At 35.6% G+C, this 27,659-nt stretch overlaps 1 protein-coding gene and 1 pseudogene across 1 annotated transcript; one reads left to right on the plus strand and one right to left on the minus strand.

Moving 5' to 3' along the window:
• Positions 1–3,251: 3,251 nt before the first annotated feature.
• On the plus strand, positions 3,252–20,946 carry LOC133306322 (thioredoxin reductase NTRC-like). Its single transcript, XM_061506633.1, has 10 exons — positions 3,252–3,466; positions 3,973–4,180; positions 4,297–4,402; positions 4,789–5,054; positions 5,865–6,144; positions 7,126–7,233; positions 13,116–13,202; positions 13,322–13,426; positions 16,615–16,745; positions 20,666–20,946. The coding sequence occupies exons 1-10, from the start codon at positions 3,301–3,303 to the stop codon at positions 20,724–20,726; spliced, it is 1,518 nt and encodes a 505-aa protein (XP_061362617.1). The 5' UTR covers positions 3,252–3,300; the 3' UTR covers positions 20,727–20,946.
• Positions 20,947–22,483: 1,537 nt separating this feature from the next.
• LOC133306338 (ABC transporter G family member 15-like) lies at positions 22,484–27,323 on the minus strand (annotated as a pseudogene).
• Between the last annotated feature and the right edge of the window lie 336 nt (positions 27,324–27,659).

Genomic DNA, 27,659 nt, shown 5'->3' on the forward strand with positions numbered 1-27,659 from the left:
AAAAAGGAGAATTTGTGTTTTATCACCGGCCATCTTACCATTTTTCGACACCTAGACAGCTAACACTGTCTCTTCTTCGTCCTCGTAATAATGTCGATGTGCAATTTGTTCAAGTTGTAACATAGAAACACTACCGTTGTTGACATCATTGAACATTTGAACCCAACAACCGAGGATATGACACCAACATATGATAATATAATTTGGTCAATTTCAACGATAATTTTTTTTTTTTTTTTGGTAACCAATTTCAACGATATTATTTTACCTTGCTTTTTCTCTTTTCTTTTCTTTTTTGGTAAATTATTTTACCTTGCTTTACCCGTAAAGTTTGGTCAATTGAAGTGAGATAAGTTGGCTTTTAAGAGGATTGAATATTGGCAAAACCGATAGCCTTGAAGACTATTGAATAAGTCAATTGAAAGAAACATGAAGAAGGCAAAATTGATAGCTTTGAAAACGCATTACGAGAATAGTTGAAAAAAAGTTCCCTAGAAGACACATGATCACATAAATCAAATTCTGGATAAGCTGTACATGTTTTGTTAAAAATTAGATAAAAAAAAAAAAAATTGTCGTCTTTATAATTCAATCTGACTTGATATTGAATTGATCGAACAATTTATTAACTGGTGAAAAATATATGTCTAAGAAAAAACAACAAGAATGTGATTATTATATAGGAGATATATAAAACAAAATTGGTGATATAATCAACTTGAAACTTTGAATGCGAAGAAACTTGGTTAGATTTGGTACATTGAATACGGGTTGAATAAGCTGCAAATCTGCAATGGTGTTTCTAATTTATTTTATTTTTTTTGAGATTATCCTCCGGTGATCTTATAGGTTTTCTACGGACAAATATGGAGTTTGGAGTCGATTCAGGATTAAAGTTTTAAATTTTTTTTAAATATGATATTAAAAAAGATCTAACATATAGGGCCTGTTTGAATGAGCTTTTAAAAAAATGACTTTTTATGCATTGTTTTTTTTAAAATAACTTTTTCTAAAAGGTAAAGTTATTTTACGTTTGGATGTATGATCTGAAAATCACTTTTACATAAAAAAGTTATTTGGATGTTAAAATAAAAAAAAAACACTTTTTATATATAGAATTACAATAAAAGAGAGATAAAATAGCATGATTGTGGGATGAGGAGAGATAAAATAGGTATGATAGTATAAGGTTAAAATTGTATTTTAAAAATTTATATTATCTTTTTTCTAAAAAAAAAATTATATTAGCTTTTAATTTCTTCTTTTTTTCAAAAGCAACCAACTAGTGGCTATAAAAAAAAGCAGCATTTTAACTTTTATTTTAAATTTTGTTTTTTTAAAAAGTTGTTATCCAAACATCTAAAAATTCACAAAATGACTTTTACTTTTAAAAAAAAGTAACTTTTTTAGGAATAAAAGTTCATCCAAACAGGCACATACTCTCATCATTATCTGCTCAGCTCCAATATTTTTAGATATGCACTTTAAGAATGAAATAGCTTTTTAAGTCATATAACCGTTTGGTACATGGAATTAATATGAAATCAAATCAAAGTTGATACAAATAATATATAATACCTTCATAAGAAAAATCAAAACTAGAAATAACGTTAACTTTTCTCATATATAATATTTAAATTACTTTTTGTAATGATGTAATAACAGGATATTATTGTTCAAGAAAAAAATAAACACCAGTTTATTTGTGATAAAATAATTTTTACAATGTTTTGAATAAAATACTTCGTACTTTTTGTTATTATGTGCGATACTTTGGATAGTAATTATAATTATTTAAAATTCCCATTTTTTTGTTATAATTTAGTTTCACTTTAATTTGCATAATTATTATTCTATAAAATTTTACAAATTTTTAAAATTAATTCAACACACGAAGAGTGAATTGAAAATGAAATTAAGATATAAAAGACAAATTTAATGATACACCACAATAATTATTATTCTAGAAAATAAAATAGGTTGCAACAGGTTATTCTATACGCAAAGTCTTGCTGAGCCGAAACAGCGTTTAACAAAATCTGGGCTTTCGTATGGGTCAGGCCACCCTTGGAACGACATTGGCTATCTGTGTTTTTTAACTGACTCTGCCCATCCATCCTATGGAGTGTGATTTACAAGGTAATCGTAAGTAGTGTGATTGACCCATTAACCATTTTTTGTTGTTGAAAAAACCCATTAAACTTTTTTTTTTTTCTATTATGTTGATTTTGCTTCAACCTCTCATATTAAATAAAACATAATATAATTATGTAAAAGAATCATAATCATACAAAAGTAAATCAATTGTGATAAGAAAAAAAGAAAAATATTAAAATAGATAATTATATAATCATTACCATTAATTTACTTTTATATAATTGTGATCTTTTAACATAATTATATCCTATTTTATTTAAGGGGTTTTTGTTTATCCTTTAGCATGACATGGTAAAGTTTTTTACACACACAACATTTTGTGAGGTAGTATTTTTTGAAGCAAAAAAAAAAAAAAAAACTAAAGCACAAAAAATGAATCTCATTAACATGATACAATTATTTTTCCTACAACATAACTCTTATAAAATCTTTTATTTAATATGAAATGATTCATTTCATTCAATAACTCCTACCTTAAATATATTTTTGGTTATAAACGAGGTCCGGAGTCCGGTCATCTTTGCACCTCATTTAACATCTTATAATAATAAGTCTTTGGAATTGTATTATAATTTTTTTTCCTTTACAATTATTTTTATTACCGTACAATGAAAATTAAACAGCTTTCATTTAATATTATTTTATAAATAATAATAAAAATATTTGCAAAAGGTCATAAAAAAAATTGTAAACATAACTACTGCTTGTATCAATAGGCTAACTAATAAAAATATTAGCATTTAAAAAAAAGACAGGTTATATTTACAAACTTTTTTGTTTACAAACTACACTAAGTACAATCGGTCATATTTTAATCATTCAATGTATTACCAATCGTACTTAGTATATTTTACAAAAAAAAAATTGTAAAAGGATCGTATCTCTTTAAAAAATTGGTAACGACTCCATAATATTAATTGCTTTCATGATTGAAGTATAAGGGAGGATTGAGAGGAGGGACATTTTTATTTTTATTTTTATTTTAAGTTTTAAAATATAAAATATTTATTCATTTTATTTCACTGTTTGGCGTTTGTGTCAGTTCTATTATAACAGTTGGTGTTTGTGTGTGTGTGTCACTAACTGGCGCTCACTCTACTCTTTAGGCCTTAGCATTGTGTGGTCTGAAACTGAAAGAAACCAATGGTTGGTGCCAACATTGGAATGGGAATCGTCCCAACTCACCGAGTCACGATATCCTCCAACGCCGTTCCTCCGCCCCGAGTTCACCCGCTCCGCACTCGTCCTTCACTCCTCAGCCTCAGCCTCAAGCTCCGAGCCTCCTCCGTCGACGCTCCATCCTCCTCAGGTTACTCCATTTACGGATCATGTTTTTTTAGTTATCTTGTCTCGTTTCAGAGAATATGAGGTTCAGTTTTTTACATGCATTTTGTTCCTTTTTTTCGTAGCTTGAATAGTTGAATTGCCAATTCCAATATATAGGAATTAGAGTTTCTACTTCAATAAAGAAGAAGAAGAAGAAGAAGAAGAAGAAGAAACGGTTTACAATTTCGCTATTGTAGAATGAGATTACCAATTAGCATGTGTTTTTTTTTTTTTTTGATAACAATTAGCATGTGTTTTGATTAGCTTATTTTGTGTTCAAAACTACTAATAATCAGGGAGCTTTTAAAAATTAAAAATAAAATAAAATTAAGAAGCGATTTTTCTTCAAAAATAATCAAAGCCAAACATGCCTTAACTAAGAACAAAACATTGGCTTGCCACTTTAGATAAAGTTATTGTTATTGGACATACTGTTGTATTTTGGAAGAATATGCAAAGTTGACAGTGGCATCTTTTTTGTTCTCACAGGAGAGGGTGTTGAGAATTTGGTAATTATAGGTTCAGGGCCTGCAGGGTACACAGCAGCAATATATGCAGCACGTGCCAATTTGAAACCTGTAGTGTTTGAGGGTTACCAAGTGGGTGGTGTTCCTGGGGGGCAGTTGATGACTACTACTGAAGTTGAGAATTTTCCAGGATTTCCTGATGGGATAACTGGACCAGATCTCATGGACAGGTTCTTTCTGAAAACTAAATTAAAAAAGAAAAAAAGAAAAATTGTCATCGCTTGTGTTCTTTTGTAACTCATTCACATAAAGACCTTGTGGTTTTTATGTTTTATAACCTATCTAGGATGCGACGGCAAGCCGAACGATGGGGGGCTGAATTGTATCAAGAAGATGTTGAAGTTGTTGATGTAAAAAGTAGCCCTTTCACTGTCCAAAGTACTGATCGTAAGGTGATATGTTTGTTAGTCGCAAGCTGATTTACAATTTCATTATTGCACAGATTATTGTATGTTGATGTCCCTTATTCTTCTATGTCATATCTTTTAGTTTAACTTATTTGAATGTGCTCTGTGATGCTCTTCTATTATGGTGTCAAACTTAAAAATATTGTACATATTTGGTAACGAGTTAAATATAGAAATTAATTTATTGTGTATCTTGGTCAAGATGCGAGTCATGAAAGTCATTGAAATTATAGAATATGTGCTGAAATGATTGCCATTACATTTGAATTTTGAGTAACATACATTCTGATCGAATTGTTTGTTCAATATCTTTCTTGTGTTTCTTTTAAAAAAAAGGTTGTTGGTGTACTAATATCTATGTTATGATTCAGGTTAAGTGCCATACTGTCATTTTTGCCACTGGAGCTGCTGCAAAAAGACTTAGACTACCCCGGGAAGATGAATTTTGGTGCCGAGGAATTAGTGCTTGTGCAATTTGCGATGGAGCATCACCTCTCTTTAAGGGTCAAGTTCTTGCTGTCATTGGAGGGGGGGATACAGCTACTGAGGAAGCATTATACTTGACTAAATATGCTCGTCATGTTCACTTATTAGTACGGCGGGATGAACTAAGGGCCTCCAAAGCCATGCAAGATAGGTGGTCGGATTAACATTTCCCAATTCTTTTAATATTGTTAATTGGTAGTTGCTAAGGCAGAAATAAATTTGCAAAGCATGTTTAGTTATGCAGTGATCTTTATATGAGTAATCTAGTCCTAGCAATATAACCTATAAATTGGAGTCCTCCTTGAGGTTCTAAATATTTTGAAGCTCATTTGTCTTTTATGTGGTTTCTAATGTAACTACCAGCTACTGTACACTTCAACATGTATTCCTTTTTGTTTCTCTCAGGTCTCTCTCTCTCTCTAATTTTTTTTAGTAGAGGGTATGCAACTGATATTTTATAACATCTCCTTTCATTTTCCACTCATATTTTAGTAGAGGGTATGCAACTGATATTTTATTGTTTCCCTTTCTTTTTATTTCTAGTTCATTGTATCATAAAGATGTTTTCTGCTAGCTGTTTTTTTCTTTTTACATTAGAGAAAGCCGTGGATAGGTGATGAGTATTTTTTGACTATTAAGTGAATTTTTTGGGCATTCTGTTTGTGTTATTTTTTTCATTAAATAAATGGTACCAATATATTGAAGGACATCAATAATTTGTCGGGAGTTCTTAACATACCTTAAAGTTTGTATTATAATTTTGCATTAAAGAGAGAGAGAAAAAAGAGGATTTGGTATTACGTGTCAATTTTTGTTGTCTTCAGTGTTAGTTTGTGTTAATGTGAGTTTTTTTAATTGAAATTTCTTTATGTGGTGAGTTATATACTAATAAGCATTTGGTATGTGAGTTTTCAACTCCCTGAATGTTTGTTTAACAGGTTGATTATCACGAATGTTTCAGAGTATATAACAATCCCAATGTCACCGTGCACTTCAATACAGAGGCTGCGGATCTTGTGAGCAATACAAAAGGACAGATGTCTGGCATTTTAGTTCGAAAGGTTGATACTGGGGAGGAGTCGGTGCTTGATGCAAAAGGACTATTTTATGGAATAGGTCATTCACCAAATAGCCAACTTTTGGAAGGCCAAGTTGAGCTTGACCACTCTGGCTACATACTAGTTGAGGAGGGTACTGCAAAAACTTCAGTTGAAGGTGTATTTGCTGCTGGAGACGTGCAGGTAACCTGATATAGTTGCTTATTTCAGCAGATTTATATTAACTCTAAAATAAATGTAAAACAAAGTAGAATTGTTCCGAGGAATTATATTAGAGGAGGACGAAATCATTTGACTAAGTTCATATTTAATCATTGGGTTTTATCTCACTAATCCTTAGATCGGTTCGTCCCATTGCCATGTCATCTTTCTAACAGCCGCAGTTCAATCCTTAGATCAGTTCGTCCCACATCATCGTACCTCTCCAAATCGGATCATTCTCGGTGGTTTTAGGCTGAACCAACCTTGTCTCGCCATCTAACGGCTTTTCCAGTGATTTCTTTTTTAAGAGAGTCATATAATGACGAATTAAATGTGATTCATACCAGCCACATATTATGAATCATCATTGATGATTTCTCCTCTCAGAGATGAGTTCATATCAGTGATGAATTCTCCATGGTTTTGATGCACACTAGCCTTAGTTTCAAATTCAATTTTTTTTGGGTCTCCTTAATTTTCTTGTGGTTTGAAGCAGCCAAATATTATTCTTGATGAATTTGGAGAAGTTTTAGTTCTTGTTGTGTATAATTGCTTTCCAATAAATTTTCATTGATGATCATTCCAACCAAGTCTCTTCTTCCTTGGTCATGCAACATTCTAACAAACTCTTCAGGATGATGATCATTCTGGCCATCTTACTAAGTTGTCTTTCCAGCAATGCTCATCTCTCTGACATCTCTAGCATCCCGTGGTTTCCTTTTTAGTCATGGTTTGTGGAGCCCAGATTATATTGTTTGGTTATTTTTCCTTTTGAAAGGGTTATTTTGTAATAAGCTTTAACTTGAGGGTGTGTGTTAGAATAACTGGAACATATCTCATAACATCATAACACATCCTTCACAATAATATCAATGATTTAATATAATTTTATAATTCTAAGTATTCCCTTTTCTCCCTCTACACCTAAATCCCTATAATTTCAACACTTCTAACTCTCAATAGGACCATGAATGGAGGCAAGCCATAACTGCTGCTGGATCTGGATGTGTTGCTGCTTTATCAGTTGAGAGATATCTTGTAAGCAATGATCTTCTTATAGAATTCCATCAGGTATTTGACTTCAAAGAACTCCATTTTATATTGTCCTTTGGAAATATAATATACTTTATTGAGTTGTAAATATTACATTATCAGTTTTCTCTATCTTTATTTTGTAGGTTCCTATTAGTTAAATGTAAAAGAATACGTTGTGTATAGATCTGTGTCAGGGAGTTACAATATATAGAGACCCTAATGGGCTTAAGTGTAAGGCCCAAACCTAATCCAAACCTAATCCTAATACAGTCAGAATACAGTCAGACTATTTACGGATAAGACAGAATCCAATCATATCTAATCAAATCTAATCATATTATATCTAATATTCTAACACTCCCCCTCAAGCTGGTGCGTATATATTATGAGCACCAAGCTTGTTACAAATGTATTCAACCCGAGGACCTCTAAGAGCTTTAGTGAAAACATCTGCTAGTTGATTAGACGAGTTGACAAAAGCTGTCTTGATTTCTCCTGACTGAATCTTTTCCCGAATGAAGTGACAATCAATCTCTATATGTTTGGTCCTCTCATGAAAAACAGGATTAGAGGATATATGTAGCGCAGCTTGATTATCACAGATGAGTGTCATGGGTTGTTTCTGTTCACAAAGATGAAGCTCCTGAATCAACTGCTTTAACCAGATCAACTCACAGGTAGTATTTGCCATTGCACGATACTCAGCTTCTGCACTAGATCGGGAAACAACAGGTTGTTTCTTGCTTTTCCATGAGATTAAGTTTCCTCCGAAGAAGACACAATAACCAGAAGTAGAGCGTCTGTCCGAGGGTGATCCTGCCCAATCGGCATCTGAGTAACCACAAATTTCTGTATTTCCCTGATCCGAATACAACAAACCTTTTTCTGGTGCTCCTTTGATGTATCGGAGGATCCTCACAGCAGCATCCCAATGTGAATCACAAGGGGAATCAAGGAACTGACTGGCCGTACTGACAGCGAAAGAAATATCTGGCCTAGTCACAGTAAGATAATTGAGCTTCCCAATCAGCCTTCGATAACGTCCAGGATCAGATAACGGCTCCCCCTGTCTGGGCAATAACTTAACATTAGGATCCATTGGTGTATCAACTGGTTTACACCCCAACATACCAGTTTCCTCTAGGATATCCAAGGCATACTTCCTTTGACAGATAGAAATGCCCTGTCTAGATTGCGCCACCTCAATTCCCAAGAAGTAACGCAACTTCCCAAGGTCCTTTGTTTGAAATGCACTGAATAAATGTTGTTTTAACTGATGGATTCCGTCTTGATCACTTCCGGTGAGGATGATGTCATCAACATAGACTAACAAATAGATGCACTTGTTAGGAGATGTAATCCTATAGAATACAGAATGGTCAACTTTACTGCGAATTAGGCCAAACGCCTGTACAACAGAACTGAAGCGACTGAACCATGCTCGAGGAGACTGCTTGAGACCATATAAGGATTTTCGAAGACGACATACCTTCCCAGACTCCCCCTGAGCAACAAAACCAGGTGGTTGCTCCATGTAAACTTCTTCTTGTAAATCACCATGAAGAAAGGCATTTTTGATGTCAAGTTGAAGGAGTGGCCAGTGACGAACAGCAGCAAGGGCAAGAAATAGGCGGACGGACGCCATCTTAGCGACTGGAGAGAATGTATCGCTATAATCAAGGCCAAAGATTTGAGTAAAACCCTTGGCAACTAGGCGTGCCTTGAGACGATCAACATGGCCATCAGGTCCAACTTTCACAGTAAACACCCAGCGACAACCAACTATAGACTTCTCTGGAGGAGCAGAAACAAGGTCCCAAGTGCCATTGGTATGAAGTGCGGTCATCTCATCAAGCATCGCTTGGCGCCATCCTGGATGGGAAAGTGCTTCACCTGTGGTCTTAGGAATAGAAACAGAAGAAAGACTAGAAACAAAGGTGAAATGAGGAGCAGAAAGGCGATCATAGCTCAAGAAGGTATAAAGAGGATAAGGGTTACGAGTAGTACGTGTACCTTTTCTTTGAGCAATGGGAAGAGCCTCTGGTGAAGGATCCGGAGGGGAAGAATCAACTGCAGAGGGCAATGAGTCAGCAGGGGTCGAGTCGACTGGAGGTACTGTCTTACGACGCTGATAAGTGAGAAGTGGACGGTCCTTAGGTACTGGAGCAATAGGTGATGGCTTATCTGGAGTAGAAGCACCTGCATCTGGCAAAGACAAGTCAAGAAAAGGAACATGAAGAACATGATCAACCTGTGACAATGGAGATGGGATAGAATTAAAGGGTTGTTGATCAAAAAAGGTGACATCCGCGGAAACTAAGTAACGCTTGAGGTCAGGAGAGTAACAGCGATAACCCTTTTGAAGACGAGAATAACCAAGAAAAATGCATTTAAAGGCTTTGGATGTTAACTTATCCTTACCAGGAGTGAGATCATGAACAAAACAGGTACAACCAAAAACATGTGGGGATAGAGGAAAGAGAGGAACATCTGGAAACAATAAGTTATGAGGAATATCATTATTAAGCACAGATGAAGGCATGCGGTTGATGAGAAAGCAAGAAGCAAGGACTGCATCAGCCCAGAAGTGAAGAGGAACATGCATGTGAATAAGAAGAGTCCTGGCAATCTCAATGAGATGTCTATTCTTACGTTCAGCTACTCCATTTTGTTGTGGAGTGTGAGGACAAGTGGTTTGGTGTAAAGTACCCTGTGTGGCTAAGAAGTGAGAAAAGTCAACAGAAACATACTCCTTAGCATTATCACTACGTAAAATACGAATAGAAGCACCAAATTGAGTATGAATTTCAGCAGAAAACTTTTGATAAATAGAAAACAACTCAGAGCGGTTTTTCATTAAATAAATCCAAGTACAACGGGAGAAATCATCAATAAAGGTGACAAAATACCGAAAACCTAAAATAGACACACTACGACTAGGACCCCAAACATCTGAATGAATAATTGAAAAAGGAGCATCAGCTCGTTTATTGACTCGATTAGCAAAGGAGGAGCGTATGTGCTTTCCTTGCTGACATGACTGACAATCTAAAGTTTGAAGACCGGATAAAAGAGGAACCATCTTCTGCAATTTCGCAAGACTAGGATGCCCGAGACGACTGTGGATGAGCAGTGGAGATTCTGTGAGAGAACAAGCAACTGAAGGACTCGGCACATCAAGGTAGAACAGACCCCGTGACTCACGGCCCACTCCAATCATCTTCCCCGTACCCGGGTCCTGCACAGAAACATAATGGTTTGAGAATGTGACAATACAATTAAGAGAATTGATCAATTTACTAACCGATATTAAATTATAAGGGATGTGAGGAATGTAATGGACAAATGTCAAGGTCAATGAGGAGGTTGGACAGATTTGTCCAATCCCATGAACGGGGGCCTTAGTTCCATCAGCAAGAGTAAAAGAGGGTAAATTATTAGAATATGTAAGGGAAGAAAAAAGTTCCTTATTACCACAGAGGTGATCAGTAGCACCTGAGTCAAATATCCAAGGACCAAGTGATGCAGAATGAGAAACACAAGCAACAGGATTACCAGTTTCTGAAGCAGAGGCCTGAGATTGAGGAGAGGACTTCCTGAGAAGGGCCTGGAATGCTGCATATTCTTCAGAGGAGAGAGAGACTGAACCATTTGAAGCAGTATCCGATTGAGCTACATTAGCAGCAAAAGAAGGTCGCATGTGAGGATACTTGGTGTAGCAGCGTTCCTCATAATGACCAAGTTGCTGACAGTAATGACAACGAGGTCGCTGACCACGTCCGACTGGACCTCCTGGGCCTCCTGGGCCACGACCTCCTGGGCTACATCCTCCTGGGCCCCGGCCTCCTGGGCCTCTACCACGACCACGTCCACCTCCAATATGCCCGCGAAAATCAGTACGGGAAACTAGAGCAGTAGAATCAACAGCAGAAGACGATGCAGGAGCAGATTTCTTATTCAAATTCAGAAGACGCTGATACGTCATGGATAGATCAGGCTCCCCACTAGTCAAGATAGTATCACGAACATTATCATATTCTTCGGGAAGGCCAGAAAGTGTGGCAACCATAAAGAGACGTTCCACCTGTTTCCGATATGCAGTAGCATCAGTAGGGTAAGGCAGCATATCCAAATATGCCTGCATCAAAGAGCGACTCTTGCCAATATATGTCTCCATTTGAATGTCGGATGATTTGCTCAATTCCATAAACTGAGAGATGATGAAATAGAGCTGCTGAACATCATTAGTGTAGAGGTTTTTTGCTTCCTCCCACACTTCAGTGCAAGTTTGAAATGAATAAAAGATATCCAAGACAATCGGATCAATGGATTGCCAGAGGATACTCAGAAGTTGGTTGTCAATCTTTTCCCAATCAGACTTGTCCTCCTTAGGGACATCAGTAGACTTAGTTGTGAGATGGTTCCCATATCCTTGTCCAAAGAACCAAACTCGAACAGAGGTGGCCCAGTTCTTGTAATTAACAGATCCCTTCAATTTTGAAGAGGTAATGGACCCAATATTGGTAGAGATGATATTGGGAGAATTTCTCAAAGGAGGAGATGAAGACTTGACCTCCGAATGAATTGGAGGGTTTGCTGCCATATCAAATCACAAAGATACAAACCGAAAAAAGAGAAACGAACCTGATCACCAATCAAGAAGAGGTGCGCACAAAAAGTCAGACCCACAAAGAACCAACCACAGATCCAGAAAGAGGAGGAGAAGACGAGCTTCTCTGTCCAAGACCGGCCGGAAAAAGCCGCCGGAATAGTGCTCACGCGCCGGCAGAAGGTGGCGCGTGAAGCCCACGCGCAGAGAAGACTGGAGGCGCGTGAGAGCGCGTGACAACTCCGATGGTGGCCGGACTTCCACAGAGCAGGTCGCCGGGAGGAGAGGGTTCTGTTCGCGTTCGTTCCAGACTGAAAACTCGCCGGAAAAGTACTCCGGCAGCCTGAACAGTGGCTGACGGTGGCTGACGGTGCTCCGGTGACTGTGGACACGTGCAGAAGATGCCTGGAGAGGACTTACAGCCTTTGATATCTTACCGGAAGGACGCACGGCAAAGAAAAGATGACTCCTAAGCAGTGGGCTTAGGTTTTAAAGCGAAGAACAAGATTTCTAAGCGGAAGCGAGGGTTCCCAGAACGAAATAGCTCTGATACCAAGTTAAATGTAAAAGAATACGTTGTGTATAGATCTGTGTCAGGGAGTTACAATATATAGAGACCCTAATGGGCTTAAGTGTAAGGCCCAAACCTAATCCAAACCTAATCCTAATACAGTCAGAATACAGTCAGACTATTTACGGATAAGACAGAATCCAATCATATCTAATCAAATCTAATCATATTATATCTAATATTCTAACACTATTCTTTTAAGACCCATAGAAGCAGCTGGAATTGTTCAACATATAGTTAATTGTAAAAGCTTGATATTGTATAAATTGGATAAATTACTAGTATGCATAAAGATAGTGTATTTAATTGTTATTTGATAATAAAGTTAAGCATAGAATCTAGTTAAGCTTAGGAAGGACATGATTGAAAGTTAATATCAATAACATAGAGAAGCAAGTTGCAATGGTACCTTATGGTTATTGTACTTAGGGTAAATTGTCAAATATTTATTGGCTGGTAGTTTCATAATAAATTTTTAGAATTCCATTAAATATAACGAACTTCCAATAAATATTTGACAACTCACCTTGAAGATCAGTACCCTTGAAAATAATGTGGGTATCAGAGTAATCCCTCTTACAGAATGATAATGCTTATCGTGTAATATCCCAACTTTTCCATTTAGTCATAGGTTTTAAGTTCTAAGCAATATTGGGGAAATCTCGACATTAAATCTGTTGATTCATGCAGCATATTCCAATATGAATCTAAGCATTACAATTTTATTACTTGTAACAGCCCAAAACTGAAGAGGTTAAGAAGGAACTTACAGACAGAGATGTTCAAGAGGGCTTTGACATTACACGTACAAAGCATAAGGGACAGGTATGTGCTTCCTTACGATGTGATAATAATGGGATTAAGTCCTAGCATTATTTACATTCAATCAGTCTCTTTCAATTTTTGTATTGTAATTTTTTCTCCATGTGACTTCCTCTTTGCAGTATGCTCTACGAAAATTGTATCATGATAGTCCAAGGCTTATATGCGTAATATATACAGCACCAACGTGTGGTCCATGTAGGACACTAAAGCCAATTCTAAGTAAGGTATGTGAGAAATGAGGACATAAAGTCATGTCATGATCCTTAGATCAGATGTTGTAATACTTACGGTTATTGATCACTCTCGTCTGCATCTCCTTTGTTTTCTTCTTTTAAGCCAGTTCTGGGGAAATGAATTTAACACTGAAAGTATGAATATACAGTAGGCTTCTGACATAAATGTAGATTTCTTTTTTCCTTTTTTTTCAAAATTAACTATGTTGCATATGGCATTGAGAAGTATGCAGATTATTGCGTTTATATATATATATATAAGGAAAAAAATGTTGGAGAAGAGAAACAATGAACAACTAAAAACAGTGGATGCAATATCCTTCTTAAAAGAAACCAAGGAATACAAAAACCTGAACAAAGAAGAAAAGCTCATCAACTGAGCAAAGTTCCCTAGTCTCTGTGCTTGTCAAACGAGAGAAACCACTCTAACAGCCATCATCTGAGCACCCAATAGAGGCTAAGAAGTGTGGGACTGTGATAGGATGCTCCTAAAGGTATAAGCTAGGAAGAGTTACAGGGGATTATTGGAGTATGACAAGTTTGTTAGTTAGTATATTCTAGAAGAATTGCTGAGGTGGCAAGGTTGTTAGAAGGAATAAAAGGGGTGGGGGGTGTGGAGAAGGATTCAGATTGGAACTTGGGACTTGGGCTGGGAAACCAGATTGGGAGAGAACCAGAGCACTCTCTAATTGCTCTGAAATTATCTTTTGTTTTTCTTCCTTTTCCATTGTAATTTTCTTCTGTTCCATTGCTGTTTTTTTGTATTCATTGTAATTGTCTTTTTTAGTTCAATATACAGAAAATCCAGATTGATTCTGGGCCATTTCCTTGGTGTTTGTGCGCTATCTCTAATACATTTTTCCAGATCCTATCAATTGGTATCAGAGCACTCCGATCCTAGGGGTGCTTTGAACAGTTTGTTGTGCGCCATGGAAATTCGTTTGGAGATCATAGAAGAGATGATGAGGAGAAGTGAGGAGAAAACAGAAGAACGTTTCTGTAGAACAGAACAAAAATGAATGAGATCGAGCATCTTTTGCGAAGCAGGAGAAGATCTAGTCGAGAACATCATCGTCATGGTCTTTCTTGTAGAAGGAGATCAGAATCGTCGAAATCAGAAGAGAGTGTCAACAAAGACGTTCACCTTGTTGATTGGTTAACTCCTAAGCTGGAGCCTCCTCGAGGCCTTGGTGGGGACGTTGTAGAAAGCTATCGAACGGAGCTGTTGCAGAAACCAGCTGCGTTGACAGAGAAGATGACGAAGTTGACGAGTGTGTTGGCAACGAGAAACGAGGCTGGGTTCCAATATGGATTTGGGGTTGAGGGAAGACGTAGTGGGCTTAGTCGAACAGCCCAACCTATTCGCAATAATCAGGGCGCTTCTACAAAGCACGTGACTCACTTAAGTCACCATGGTAGCCCCAGTGACTCACGTGCCTCAGCTAATACCGTGGAAAAAGACACGCGTGCTACTGCCCAAATGGTGTGAACTCAGAGGTTTCTTTGGCGAATACCAAGCTCGTGGAGAGTTCTAGGAGCAGCGCAACTAGGGTTGATGGTAGGCGGCTCACTCAGAACGAATTGCATCACAAGTTGCGAAGGGGACGTTCTCACCGAGGAAGTCATGACTCCTTGGAATCTGATGTGAGGATCGAGGAAGAGACGATGAAGGACAGATTTCAGCTTGAGGTCGTTGGGAGTCCATATCAGGAATTTACAAACGAGACGACGAAGAACGAGGAAGAGACGGTGAAGGACAGATTTCAGCTTTTGGTCGTTGGGGGTCCATACCGTGAATTTACAAACGAGACGACGATGAAGGAAATGTGGTTGCATGGGGTTTGCAATAGGCCTCGAACGGGGCTGATGCAGAGTAACCTGGACTCGCTATCGGAGACGATGAGGGAGACATGGCTGTTGGAGAGAAGAAACGCATCTTGGGTGGCTGATGGCTTTGGGGTGACTTGGGCTGGTAAAGGAATTGGGTTGGGCTGCACTAATCAGCCCTCCAAAGGAGCTTCAAGTGTGTCACACACCAATCACGTGCCTCACTTATTCAACTTGGGCTAGTCTGGGAACGAAAATAAGCCCACACATGCCAACTTGGAGAAGAATATGCGGGAAAACACAGTGATGGAGAAGGGAAATTCCGCTTGGGTCAACATTGGGTTTGGGCTCGGAATTGATAGCAAAGGAAATGGGCCTAACAGTGTGTTTCAACCCAATATGTTCACTCAAGGCACATCAACTGGTTGTAGAAAAAGCTCAATTAACAACTCAGGTGCCAAGCACGTGAGTTTTTCAAACACTGGGAAACTAGGTGACATGCCTAAGGACATGAGTCAAGCCACTAAGGTGGGCAACCAGGTTTCATCTTTGAATTAAGCGGTGCTGAAGTAATTTTGGAATTGCATAGTTTAGGAGAGTTCGGGGCTGATTTTAATCAGCTTATCTTAAAACTTGCGATGGTTGGCAAGGAAATGGTATTATGTGGGGACTCATCTAACCATTATCATACTTCAGACATATACGGGGTTTACAATTCAAGCAATGGGATCCCGGTGGAAGGATTTGGAGGGATGAACCTCACCTTGAGGGCAAGGTGAGTGTTTTGGGTATTGATAGGATGCTCCTAAAGGTATAAGCTAGGAAGAGTTATAGGGGATTATTGGAGTATGACAAGTTTGTTAGTTAGTATATTCTAGAAGAATTGCTGAGGAGGCAAGGTTGTTAGAAGGAATAAAAGGGGTGGAGGGGTGTGGAGAAGGATTCAGATTGGAACTTGGGACTTGGGCTGGGAAACCAGATTGGGAGAGAACCAGAGCACTCTCTAATTGCTCTGAAATTATCTTTTGTTTTTCTTCCTTTTCCATTGTAATTTTCTTCTGTTCCATTGCTGTTTTTTTGTATTCATTGTAATTGTCTTTTTTAGTTCAATTTACAGAAAATCCAGATTGATTCTAGGCCATTTCCTTGGTGTTTGTGCGCTATCTTTGATACATTTTTCCAGATCCTATCAGACTGCCAATAGTAATTTTAGAGAATACATTAACACTGTTCTGATGCTTGACATAGGAACTAAATGGGACTACTTTACCTTCCATGTCTAGTCGAGCATTTTAAACAATAAATTGAACACTAAACAATGTTTTAACTTTTTCTAACATCTCACATGGCAGGTGATTGATGAATTTGATCAGAACGTACATTTTATTGAAATTGATATAGAGGAAGATGCAGAAATAGCAGAAGCAGCTGGAATCATGGGTACACCATGTGTCCAGTTTTTCAAAAACAAGGAGATGCTTAGGTTGGTTTTAATTTATCTTTCGTGCTCTTATTCTATTTTTATAATTTATTATCCATTCTAATATATATGTTTCAGAAATGAGTTTTTTGAAGTTTCAAAACTATTCTACTTTCTCTTATTATCAAACACATGTCTTGAGGCTAGTTATTATTGTCACCGTGCTTCTTGTCGTTGTGTGTTTTGGTCTCCTGAACATCAACATCTTTATCCCAAATTAATTTTGGTCGGTGATAGATGAATCCAAATGAAAAATACGAAGAGATTGAAAAAAGATAAAAAATGAAATTTAAGTGTGTGTATATATATATTTGATAAGATCATTTGACATTCGGGTCAAATTTTGAAATTTGACACCAAATCCTAACTGTTGATTTCCACCAATTAACAATTATCATTTATTGAGAATTAATAATTAATTAATAAGTTTGATTGGCGTAAATCAATGATTGATGTCAAATTTCAAAATTTGACACCAGTATCAAAAGATCCCGCCCCTATATATATATATATATATATATATATATATATATATATATATATATATATATATAAAGAGGTAAACAATTAAAAGGGAAAGTATATTAAGGTAAACGAAAGATAGAGATACATACGAGGGCAAAAAAAGAGTAAGAAAGTAAGACAAAAAATAAAATAAAATAATAAATAAATATAAAAGCAAAAATAAAAAAGGTGTGGAAAAAATAAATAAATAAGCAAGAAAAAAAAAAAAAAAGATGGGGAAGGGGAAAAGAAGGGGAAAAGAAGGAGGGGGGAAGACGAGGAGGAAAATGACTAAAAAGGGACAATCTAGAAACATAGGAATAACAACGGGTCTAACCCTCCACCATTCTTATAGCTTTTCTCCATTCCGTCCTAAGACACGTCGTCCGTCAATCTATATCTCACTCCATCAAGTCTTGTTTTACTACCTTCCTCCAAGTAAGTTTCAGTCTACCTCTACCTCTCTTTGTGTCGAGCGCTTGATTACAAACTTTTGTTCTACCACCTTAATCTATGTTCTCTCATCTTTTCAGTCACTGGTACTACTCCTACCTTCCGTCGAATATCTTCATTTCTTATCTTATCTATCCTCGTAGAATCACACATCCACCTTAACATCCTCATTTCTGTTACTCCCATTTTATGTTCATATTGCCTATGTGCTGGCCAACATTCATCTTCATACAACATTGCAGACTGTCTTTTAACCGGCTGTTCTTCTTTGTCAGCGCTACTAAGGACCTATTGGTTAGCCTACCCTACTAATGTATTGTATAGTAGGGTATATTATAGTAGGCAAGCGAGTTAGCGAAGACGCTTAGGCTAATAGATAAGAGAGTGTCAGTGTGTAGCCTTCATTCTTCTATGCTACGCAAAGGTTACAAATTACTGTTGTTCTATAAAATGTTTTGGTCTCCTGCTTCCATAAATTACTACTATAGGGTTTCATTTGAACAACACTTCTATGCTTATGGAGCGTTTCTTGTATTCATTTTGATTGCTGTTCTACTGCATTATTCCGGCAATAGTTGCTCATGCGGCATGTTGTGAAACATCTTTCGAAGTTGCTTTTGGACATCTTTGAGAAACGGTAAGTTCTGAACTTATCACCATGCGCAATCTAAAACGAGATGGCTCAACTGAGCAATGTTAAGAAACCGGTAAAGGGAATTGAACTAGGGTCATACTAGTGTGTGTATAACAAATAATTGTTAGATAAATAAACGCATTGTCAAAACAAAATAAGAATTCAGTTTTGAAATTTTTTAAAATGAAGACTAAAGTTAAAATGTGTTTGATTTCTTCTATTTTATAAGAATTTAAGTTATTCATTGTAGATAAGTATTATATATCAGTTTTTGCATACATAGATAATTAGATATGAAAACCCATTGATCTGATGATTGGGTTTTGTCTCCCTGGAAATTGCTCTGGCTAGGTTGAACAGGTTGGTTCAATCTGTGTTTTTAAACACTAAGTTTACATCTTTCTCTCACATTCAACTGGGGTCTATCAAGGATATACCTGGCAAACGTGTCAAGCAGCAAAGCCTGGCTAGTTCACTGGCTTTTTGGTTGAGCTGTTCGGTTTGGTCTGTGTTTCGAAACACATACTAATTTTACCTTCATTTCTATCCCATTTAATTGTTATCTAACGGAAATAGACTGCCAGGTATGAGGGGAAAGGAGATAACTACGGCAAATACTTGATTGCATGTGATATATGAAACTTTATATATGAAACTTTCTATTAACGTCAGCTACACAACTGTTGCTACTCACGGCAAGTGCACCGATCGTACAAGTAATATATGATTAAGTAAGAGATCGTTCCCACGAGGATTACGGTTCAAGCACTAATTCACTATCGCAAACTTAGTTGGACAATCGAAAGTGTATTTGGAAACAGGATTTGAATTGCAAAATTAAAATATTAAATATTAAGCTAATTACTTGCAAGAATTAAAGACAAGAAATTAAAGATGTGATTTAACTAATAAAATAAAAACGTAGCTAGGGGTTCGATTTCCTTTAATCTCCTTATTATGATTCGAAGTCCTTCTTTACGTTAACCGTCCTTAATATCAATCTAACCAATTCTTTCGCGTGTTATTAGAGCTCAATCCCTTGTTACCCTAAAACCTTTACAAACTTGAAAGAACCCTAGTTCCCCGGTTATTCCCCAAGAATGCAAGCATTAAGTTCAAGAATCTTAAGGTTACGCAAATTCTATGTCTATCCCTAGAATCATAGCGTTTACGATGAAGTTATCAGATATGGGTCACACACCAACATCCCTATTGTCATGCATTTACCGATGATCATTATATAAGATTCAAGCCTATATAAAGCATTAAAAACAGATAACTTCATTCATGATAAAAAGGAAAATTAACGTACGAATTATTCAAAGCATAATAAATCGACTAAAATCCATCTAACCCTAACTACTTAAAGAACTAGCCGGACATGGCAAAATCAAGAACAAAAGAAAATAGAAAAGCTCCCCCAAACTCCATAAGTGATTGGTGGATCTTCAATATCTCCAGTGAACACTTGACGTTGATCCGTCTCCGCCCCTCACGAACATGAATCTGATGTTCCTCCGCGTTCCTTCAGCCTCCGAGCACCCAAGAGTTGTTTAGCAATGTAAAAGTTATGTATTTCTGGTCCCCAATGGTGTTTAAATAGATCAAGAGTTCGTATTGCAGTAGAAAACTTGAATGGGCCTAAGTTGGACTTGTCTGGGCGCTTAAGCTTGTGAATGGGGGCTTAAGCTCCCACTTCTAACAACTTGATAAGATCTTCAATCTTATTGTTTTCACCTTGATTCATCTTCTTTTCTGATTTGATCTCTCTTTATCTAAATCTTCATATTTGAATCATTTGTTATCAAAAATCCCTTTAAAAATAACAAATATATTAATTAGTTCCAACAATCAGATAATGTTCATGATTATCATTTTAAAACCCTAATTTTTGACTTGTTCAACTAGATAATTCATATTATTTTAGTCCATTAAACAAGATAAACTAAAGGTTTATCAACAACATACTGGCAGAATCAAATTAACAACTATTCGACATTGAACTCCAACATCTATCCATTGATTGTTTTGTACATCATGAGTAATTTTAATTCAAATTGTGCACCACTTAAGAAATGCTACTTTGTTTGTAAAGAGAGGGTGGAAAAGTCTAAGCTGAAGTAACATTAAATATTCATTATAAAAGTAATTGGGCAATTTTGTATATATCCCAAATCCATTTATTATATAATTTGATAAATATACAAATGAAACTGACTAAACTGAAAATTGTATCTGTGTTGTTAGAGACTGAGAGGCCATTGTTATAGATTTTCTTAATGGATATTCTTGCCGACTGTGAACTGCTAACAGTTGTACGCCAATTTTACAGGACTGTCTCAGGTGTCAAAATGAAGAGAGAATACAAAGAATTCATTGAAGCGAATAAATAGTTTTAGGTAAAACATTAGAGGGCGATTCCCTCATTCTGTGATTCAATTTTGCTTTCCAAATTGACCAGCTAAATAGTGCTGTTAATGTTGACATGTGACAACTATTCTTCCTTGAGCTAATTAGCTACTTCATAGATTGTACAAGTGGAGTTGCCAATCAATATTATAGTTTTGATTGTCCAGTATATATATTTTCGAATTCAATTAAAGGGCGAGCCTTTTGAGGAATGGATTGGAATGAATTTCTCGCTAATGACATAGTGGTGAGTGAAGTGAGTCGTGACACCGGTAGAGATTTTGCTCATATCATCATGCAAACTGGAATGACTGATCCATTTATTATTTCCTTTTTTTTAAGGCTTTTACATGAATTAATTGTTTGAAATCAGTTTTAACTTTTCATTCGTGTTCCCTGGATTGTTTATGTGTAATGTTTAATTTAGCCTTTTGTGCATAAATGTGCAAGGTGATTAGAAAACCAAGTGCCCCCACCACCAGAAGATATCTTCTCTCTCTCCCTCTCTCTAACAGACAATATCTGTTATTTATTTTCTTTCTGTCAATCGGTTTGTTTGTATTATCAGCATCTAAATGAACCTAAGATACTCATCGATTGATTTGCTTTATTTGTTTTCCTGTTGTAAATTAGGCAGTGCAAGATGCGGTGCTTTCCTGTATACGTCTCTATTTGTCATTTCGTGGAATGTGCATGAAACTCATTAGTGTCTTTTCCCATTTTTTATTTTTATTTTATTTTTATAATAGTGTCTTTTCCCATTAGATTGATAAATTGTTTACCAAAAGAATTAAATGGATATATTATTTACTATTTCGCTTTATATGGGTCGAAATGCCTAAGAATGTTAGAGTAGTAGAGATAGGGAGAACTAAGGAGGAAACCTTGTCCAAATCCTAGGGGGAGATGTTTCACATAAAGTGTGAGGGTTTAATTTTTTTGCAGTTGTTGCATAAAAGTTTGTCTGTCACTCTCACAAAAAAAAAAAAAAATGGATCCCCTGCAATACAGTTTGTGTCAAGAAATTTGCCTATGTATTCCGCTGAGTACAAAATGTGTAACACATAAAAATTTCTGTAGCAACTGCAAAATTGTTCTTCCCATAGATTAATATAAGAGTGACTGGTGAGACGATGAACTATAACTCAAGATAGTCATCATCCAACTGTCAGGCAAGTTAAGGATTGAGGGGAGGTGATTGGACTTGGTTATAGCAGGTGAGTGATGATTTCAATAGAGTTTAAAAAAAGAAAGCAATGGTGGAGATGATGACAATGCACGACAAATACTTGAAAATAATAATATTCTTGTTCAAACATATGACTTGTATCATTAAAGATCCCATTGACCATGAGTTGATGACCGTAAAAGTTAGAGATAAAAAGCTTTTCCTTTCATTGGAAGTCTGCAAGCGTTCATTGGAAGTCTGCAAGCGTTCGAGCTCTTCCAATTTCATTTGATGAATCGTCTGTTCTGCATAGAAGATTTTGAAATTTTAATTTTGAAATCCTTGAAATATACATGCACGCAGCAAGGGCCTAGCACAAAACATGCCTACTATTCCTGATTGATTATGATCCAATTTTAAAAATTATTATTATCCAACTTTTTTGGGTCCAGGGCAAGCCCTTAATGAGATGAACTGATCAAAACAGGTTTAAATCAAGGATGCACATTGATTACTTTGCAAAATAATGGCTCACAATGTCACAAATTCTCAAACCTAACTTTCATCTCTATATCAAAGTGTAAAATTGCAATGTTTGGGGACATAATTAACACCCTCTTGAGACAATAATGGATGTTGAGCTTCTTGTTGCTTGAAATCAATCATAGATGGCTTGTTACTGAGTAAACATCTTTCTGCAAAGTGTAAACCTTCCTTGGCATAAAAACCACAGCACGGGTGATTTAGGTCTTTTGTTATACCGAAGCACTAAGAAAAGAAGCAATCTGTGAACTACTAATAAGGTAACCAATGCTGTTAAGTCCCACCATTTGTCATGATTCAATGGAACCCCAAATACCAACGTTAGGACTTGTTTTCCAGTAACTTTTGGGTCCCCAGGTAGCAGAGGATCAAATTCAAGCCCCAGCATGTCATTCTTGTAGTGTCCCTGTTATTAAAAAAAGAACATCTCAAGGTATTAAACAGCAGAAGGGAGAATTTCATCATCAATGTTTTAGTACTAGCAATTGGAGCTTATTTAAACTTCCTTTTAGTACTGTAGAAAGCACAATGTTATGCCCAAGTATATTCTTAGTCTTGCTTTAGGTTTTGATGGATATCATTCAGAATTTGATTAGCAAAACAATGCTGAACATTGCACCTGCACTGCCCAAGTAGCAAAACTGAGGTAGGACATGGGATAACGCCAAAAGAACTTTGGAATATCAGGTAATGGTCTGAATATTTGGGAGGACATCATCATGAAAACCTACAGAAACCATCAATCAAATAAATCATCTAGTTCTTACAAACAATCACATTTGAGGAGTAGAGAAAATTATCTACTCCAACACCGATTGGTTTGACTAATAAGTAGTTTGTTCCCTTCAACCAAAGGTCTCAAGTTCGAGTCCTGATAATGAAAAAAAATAGTGGTGGGAGAGCCACCCCTATATGGATCCGACAAAGCTCGGATAAGATTAAATCAACCGGTGGAGAAATTATTAAAAAAAAAAAAGGAAAAAGAAATTTATCTGCTTACTATTACAGCAACTCCTGTTCCTATGGCCATTAGGACATTAGGCACCACAGCAGCTACAACCATGAAGCAGCTCTCCACAACAGATAGGCAGCAAAATAAGTTGATGCAGAAAAATGCATAATTAGTTAAACCAGGATGAAATTGCACCATGAAGTAAATAATTATTCCTGAGGAGAGCGACATCAGGAGTAGGAAAGGGAATGATGATATAATGTTTGATAGTACAAATGCAGCCTCTCCATAATGCCCTTTGGACCTTTCACCATATAGCACCTGATTTTGATTGAGATTAGATAGACAACAAAATACAGTATGAATTTTTGTAACATTTTTTAAGTAAAAGGATCAATTCTTTACCTTCAATTCTTCAATGAAAAATGGTAACACTCCACATGATAAACAACTCATGAACCCGTAGATGAATGATACACACTTTCCTCTACTCAAAATTGAGTTGTTGTCTGTGCCAATATGAAAAAAGAGGGTGCCAATACCGATTGCTACCATTATGTAGAACATTATCCTCAGCCAGTAGTATCCAATATCCCTAGTCATGTTTAGGAAAGATCGCTTGGTTAATGTGCAAAGTTGCTTCCACCATGAGGTACTGCTACTTATGTTGGACTCAATTTCTTGCTTTCCCTGTAACTTTGCATCTCTCATCTCAGTATAATATAGAATAAATTGTCTAAAAAAAAGGAGAGACGAAAAGGGAAATATATTATTTTTTTTAAATGGTTTGATGCATAAAATGAATTGTTGGATAATGGATATCATTGATTGGATTCATTCTTGGTTTTTTCTCTAGAAGAAGGTCTTATGCAGGTTTCATGAAGGAAGAGAATTTTTCTATGCTTCATTCTAACTTATCTTGTGATTGGTAAACAGTAAATTGGTGTTCAGAAGTAGATAAAGATAAATGTAAGATAATGAAAGACAAAAATTGTGTAAAAAAACACTTATAACTATGAATGATAAATACTGAGTAACACATTATTACATTGAGTTTTAGTTGTTGAATTCTTTTTCTTGTATTGATGATTAGCTCTGAACTTTTATATCTCCCAACTAGTGTCCTTCTAATATCTGCTGTTCTCATTCCCTTTGCTGGATTGGATGATGAAATTCCCAACTGTCAATGATGAAATTGAAATTCACATTCAAAAGCATTCTCAATAGAAAAAAGAAAAAAAAAAAGCTCAAAGTCTCACTTACCACACTTGGTTTTGTTCTTGCTAGTGTTGTAGTAATCAAGTCAAAGTCTAGATTAGTAAACAGAAGGAAATGATCTGAAGGATTTCTTCTAGTAGGACAAGGGAATCCTGCATCAGCAAAAAACTATTTCCAATACTTTATTTAGTGACTTAAAATTTCCAACGGATAGATTATTCTACCTACTTATTTTTCATGCCTGCCTTATTTACCACTCTCTAATACCGTTAGATCAGAATCTTAAGAGAAAAGAAAAACGATAAAGATTAGTTGAGATTTTGATCTAACAATGTTAGAGAGTGGTAAATAAAGTAAGCATAAAAAATAAGTAGATAAAATAACATATTCCTAAATTTATTGGACTCTCTTTTGGCTGTGTAGTAAAATTATTTACCTTGAGAGCCATCTTTGCTTCTCCAAAATAAACAGTTTCCCCATTTGAAAGCAAAAGCAAATCATCAAAGAGATTATAAGTTTCACTACATGGCTGGTGAATGGAACAAGTAATTATCTTTCCATTACGAGCTATGTTCCTAAGAGCTAGGATCACAAAGAAAGCTGAAGCACTATCAAGTCCACTAGTGGGTTCATCAAGAAGTAGGACATGGGGTTGTGTCAAAATCTCAAGGCCAATGCTAAGCCTCTTCTTTTCACCATTACTTATCCCACGTGAATGCCAATTCCCAATCTTATTATCAGCACATTCTTCCAAACCCATTTCCGTTAATGTTTCTTCCACCACTTTATTTATCTCTTCTTTGGTCATTTTAGAAGGAAGCCTCATGTTTGCTGAGAATGTGAGTGTTTCCCTTACTGTCAAAGTTCCCAAGAAAAGTTCCTCTTGAGCTACGTATGACTGAAACCACTCATCAAGTGGATATTATAAGTAAACAAAGAAAAAGGATAAAATTATTACTATCATTTTATATTTATTATATGAGGACGGTTATATTGACAAAAAATTTTATTTACAAATTTACTAACTATACTATGTCTTACCGGTAAGATTTCACTTAAAAGTATCTTACCGTAAGATATAGTGTAGTTTGTAAAAATTTGTAAATATAATTTTCCTCTTATTATATATCTTACCACTTCTGTGGAGTATAAGCTTCTCTTCTTCCCATTGATTAGAATGTTGCCAGTCACCGAAAGATTTGGAGGATGTCTTCCTGCACAAAATTTGATTACTTATTGATTATAACAACAAAGCTTGTTGAAATCATTACGTTGGTAGATCACTAATTTAGAAAGAGTATATAATCAAATTATTTATATTAATAGAAAAATAGAAACATATAATTAATTAAATTACATTTTACCAATATTATTATTAGTATTTAATAAATTAAATAATTATATTCCAATAAGAATCATAATTTATCTGAATTCTATTCTATTAAAAACTAATATATAACCATATAAATATAAATTATTAATAGAAACTAATGTTGGCATAAACTATTCTATAGAAAACATAGGATACGTACACTGTCATCTTCGTAACCGAAAACACTTTTCACCACTCTGTAACCCTAAATTTTCTTCTTCTTCTTCTTTTTTGTTATTGCCCGATTGTCATCAACTTTTTAATGTACGTGACTCCAATCCCTCCCGGGCGTTTTATGTTTCGAGTACTTTATTTATACAACATAATAAATACTTAATTATCTTGTCATATTCAAATTAAAAGGGAGTTTCATATCTCTCTTATTTTTTCGTCTATACGACTTGGTGCATGGCTTATACCTATATCAATGTGTTTAATATATATATATATATATATATATATATATATATATATATATGGTAGGATCTTTTGACACCAGTGTCAAATTTGAAATTTGACACTTCATCTGAAAATCGTTAGATCAAAAAAGATCAACGGCTCTGATTTGTAAGCATGTGACAACATTGATCTTTTTTTATCTAACGACTATTAGAAGAGTTGTCAAATTTCAAATTTGACACTGGTGTCAAAAGATCCTACCTCTATATATATATATATATATATATATAGAGAGAGAGAGAGAGCTGGTTAATTTTATATTAATATAATAATAAGAAATTTGACACTCATTTTTGTCATTGATCGATTTACATCCAATAATACACCTAATTTAGATATAAATAAAATTAATGACAAAAATAAAAAATATATCTTATATTATTGGTATACAATAATCCTAACTTTATATATATATATATGGGATAGGATCAACTTACACCGGTGTAAGAATAATAAATCTTACATCAAATCTTAACCGTTGATTTCCGTGCATCCAATGGTTGAGATTTATTGGGAATTAAAAATTAATTAACGAGTGAGACCTAATAAATCTTAACCGTCAGAGGTAGAAAATCAATGATTAGGATTTGGTGTAAGATTTATTATTCTTACACCGGTGTAAGATGATCTTGCCCCTATATATATATATATATATATATATATATATATATATATAGAGAGAGAGAGAGAGAGAGAGAGAAGAGACCAGCCAAAGAGTGGAGTAGGGTGGTTTTGCCGCAACCAGAAGGACCCATGAGGGCCATGATCCTACCAGGTTCAGCAAAACCTGTGATCCCATGAAGCAACTTCTTCTTGTCTGCTCCAAAATTAGAATGCTCCACTGTTAGATCTTCCCATACCATCACCATAGCTAGCAAACAACTTACTATTACAAAAAGTGTGGAACTATATACATATATATATTTATTTATATTTATGTTTTCTTCTCTTCCTCGCGTTCTCACTTACAAGTCTGATACGATCGATATTTGATGGCTATATATGCATGCTGTCGCACTTTTTGTATATATATATATAATAAATTAGTACTGTTTGAATCAGGAAACCAACCCAATTAAAGCGTACAAGAACCTAACAATATATTTTTATTATTAAATAATTTAACTCTATTCTTTATTTAATTAAGGAGACATAAAAAAAAATTAGGTAAGCGAGAAGAAAAAACATATAAAGAAAAAGTCTAA

Source organism: Gastrolobium bilobum, unplaced genomic scaffold, assembly GCF_033153095.1.
Source record: "Gastrolobium bilobum isolate Gb01-03AN ecotype WA unplaced genomic scaffold, APGP_CSIRO_Gbil_v1 utg3329, whole genome shotgun sequence".
In the NCBI taxonomy this organism is placed as follows: Eukaryota; Viridiplantae; Streptophyta; class Magnoliopsida; order Fabales; family Fabaceae; genus Gastrolobium; species Gastrolobium bilobum.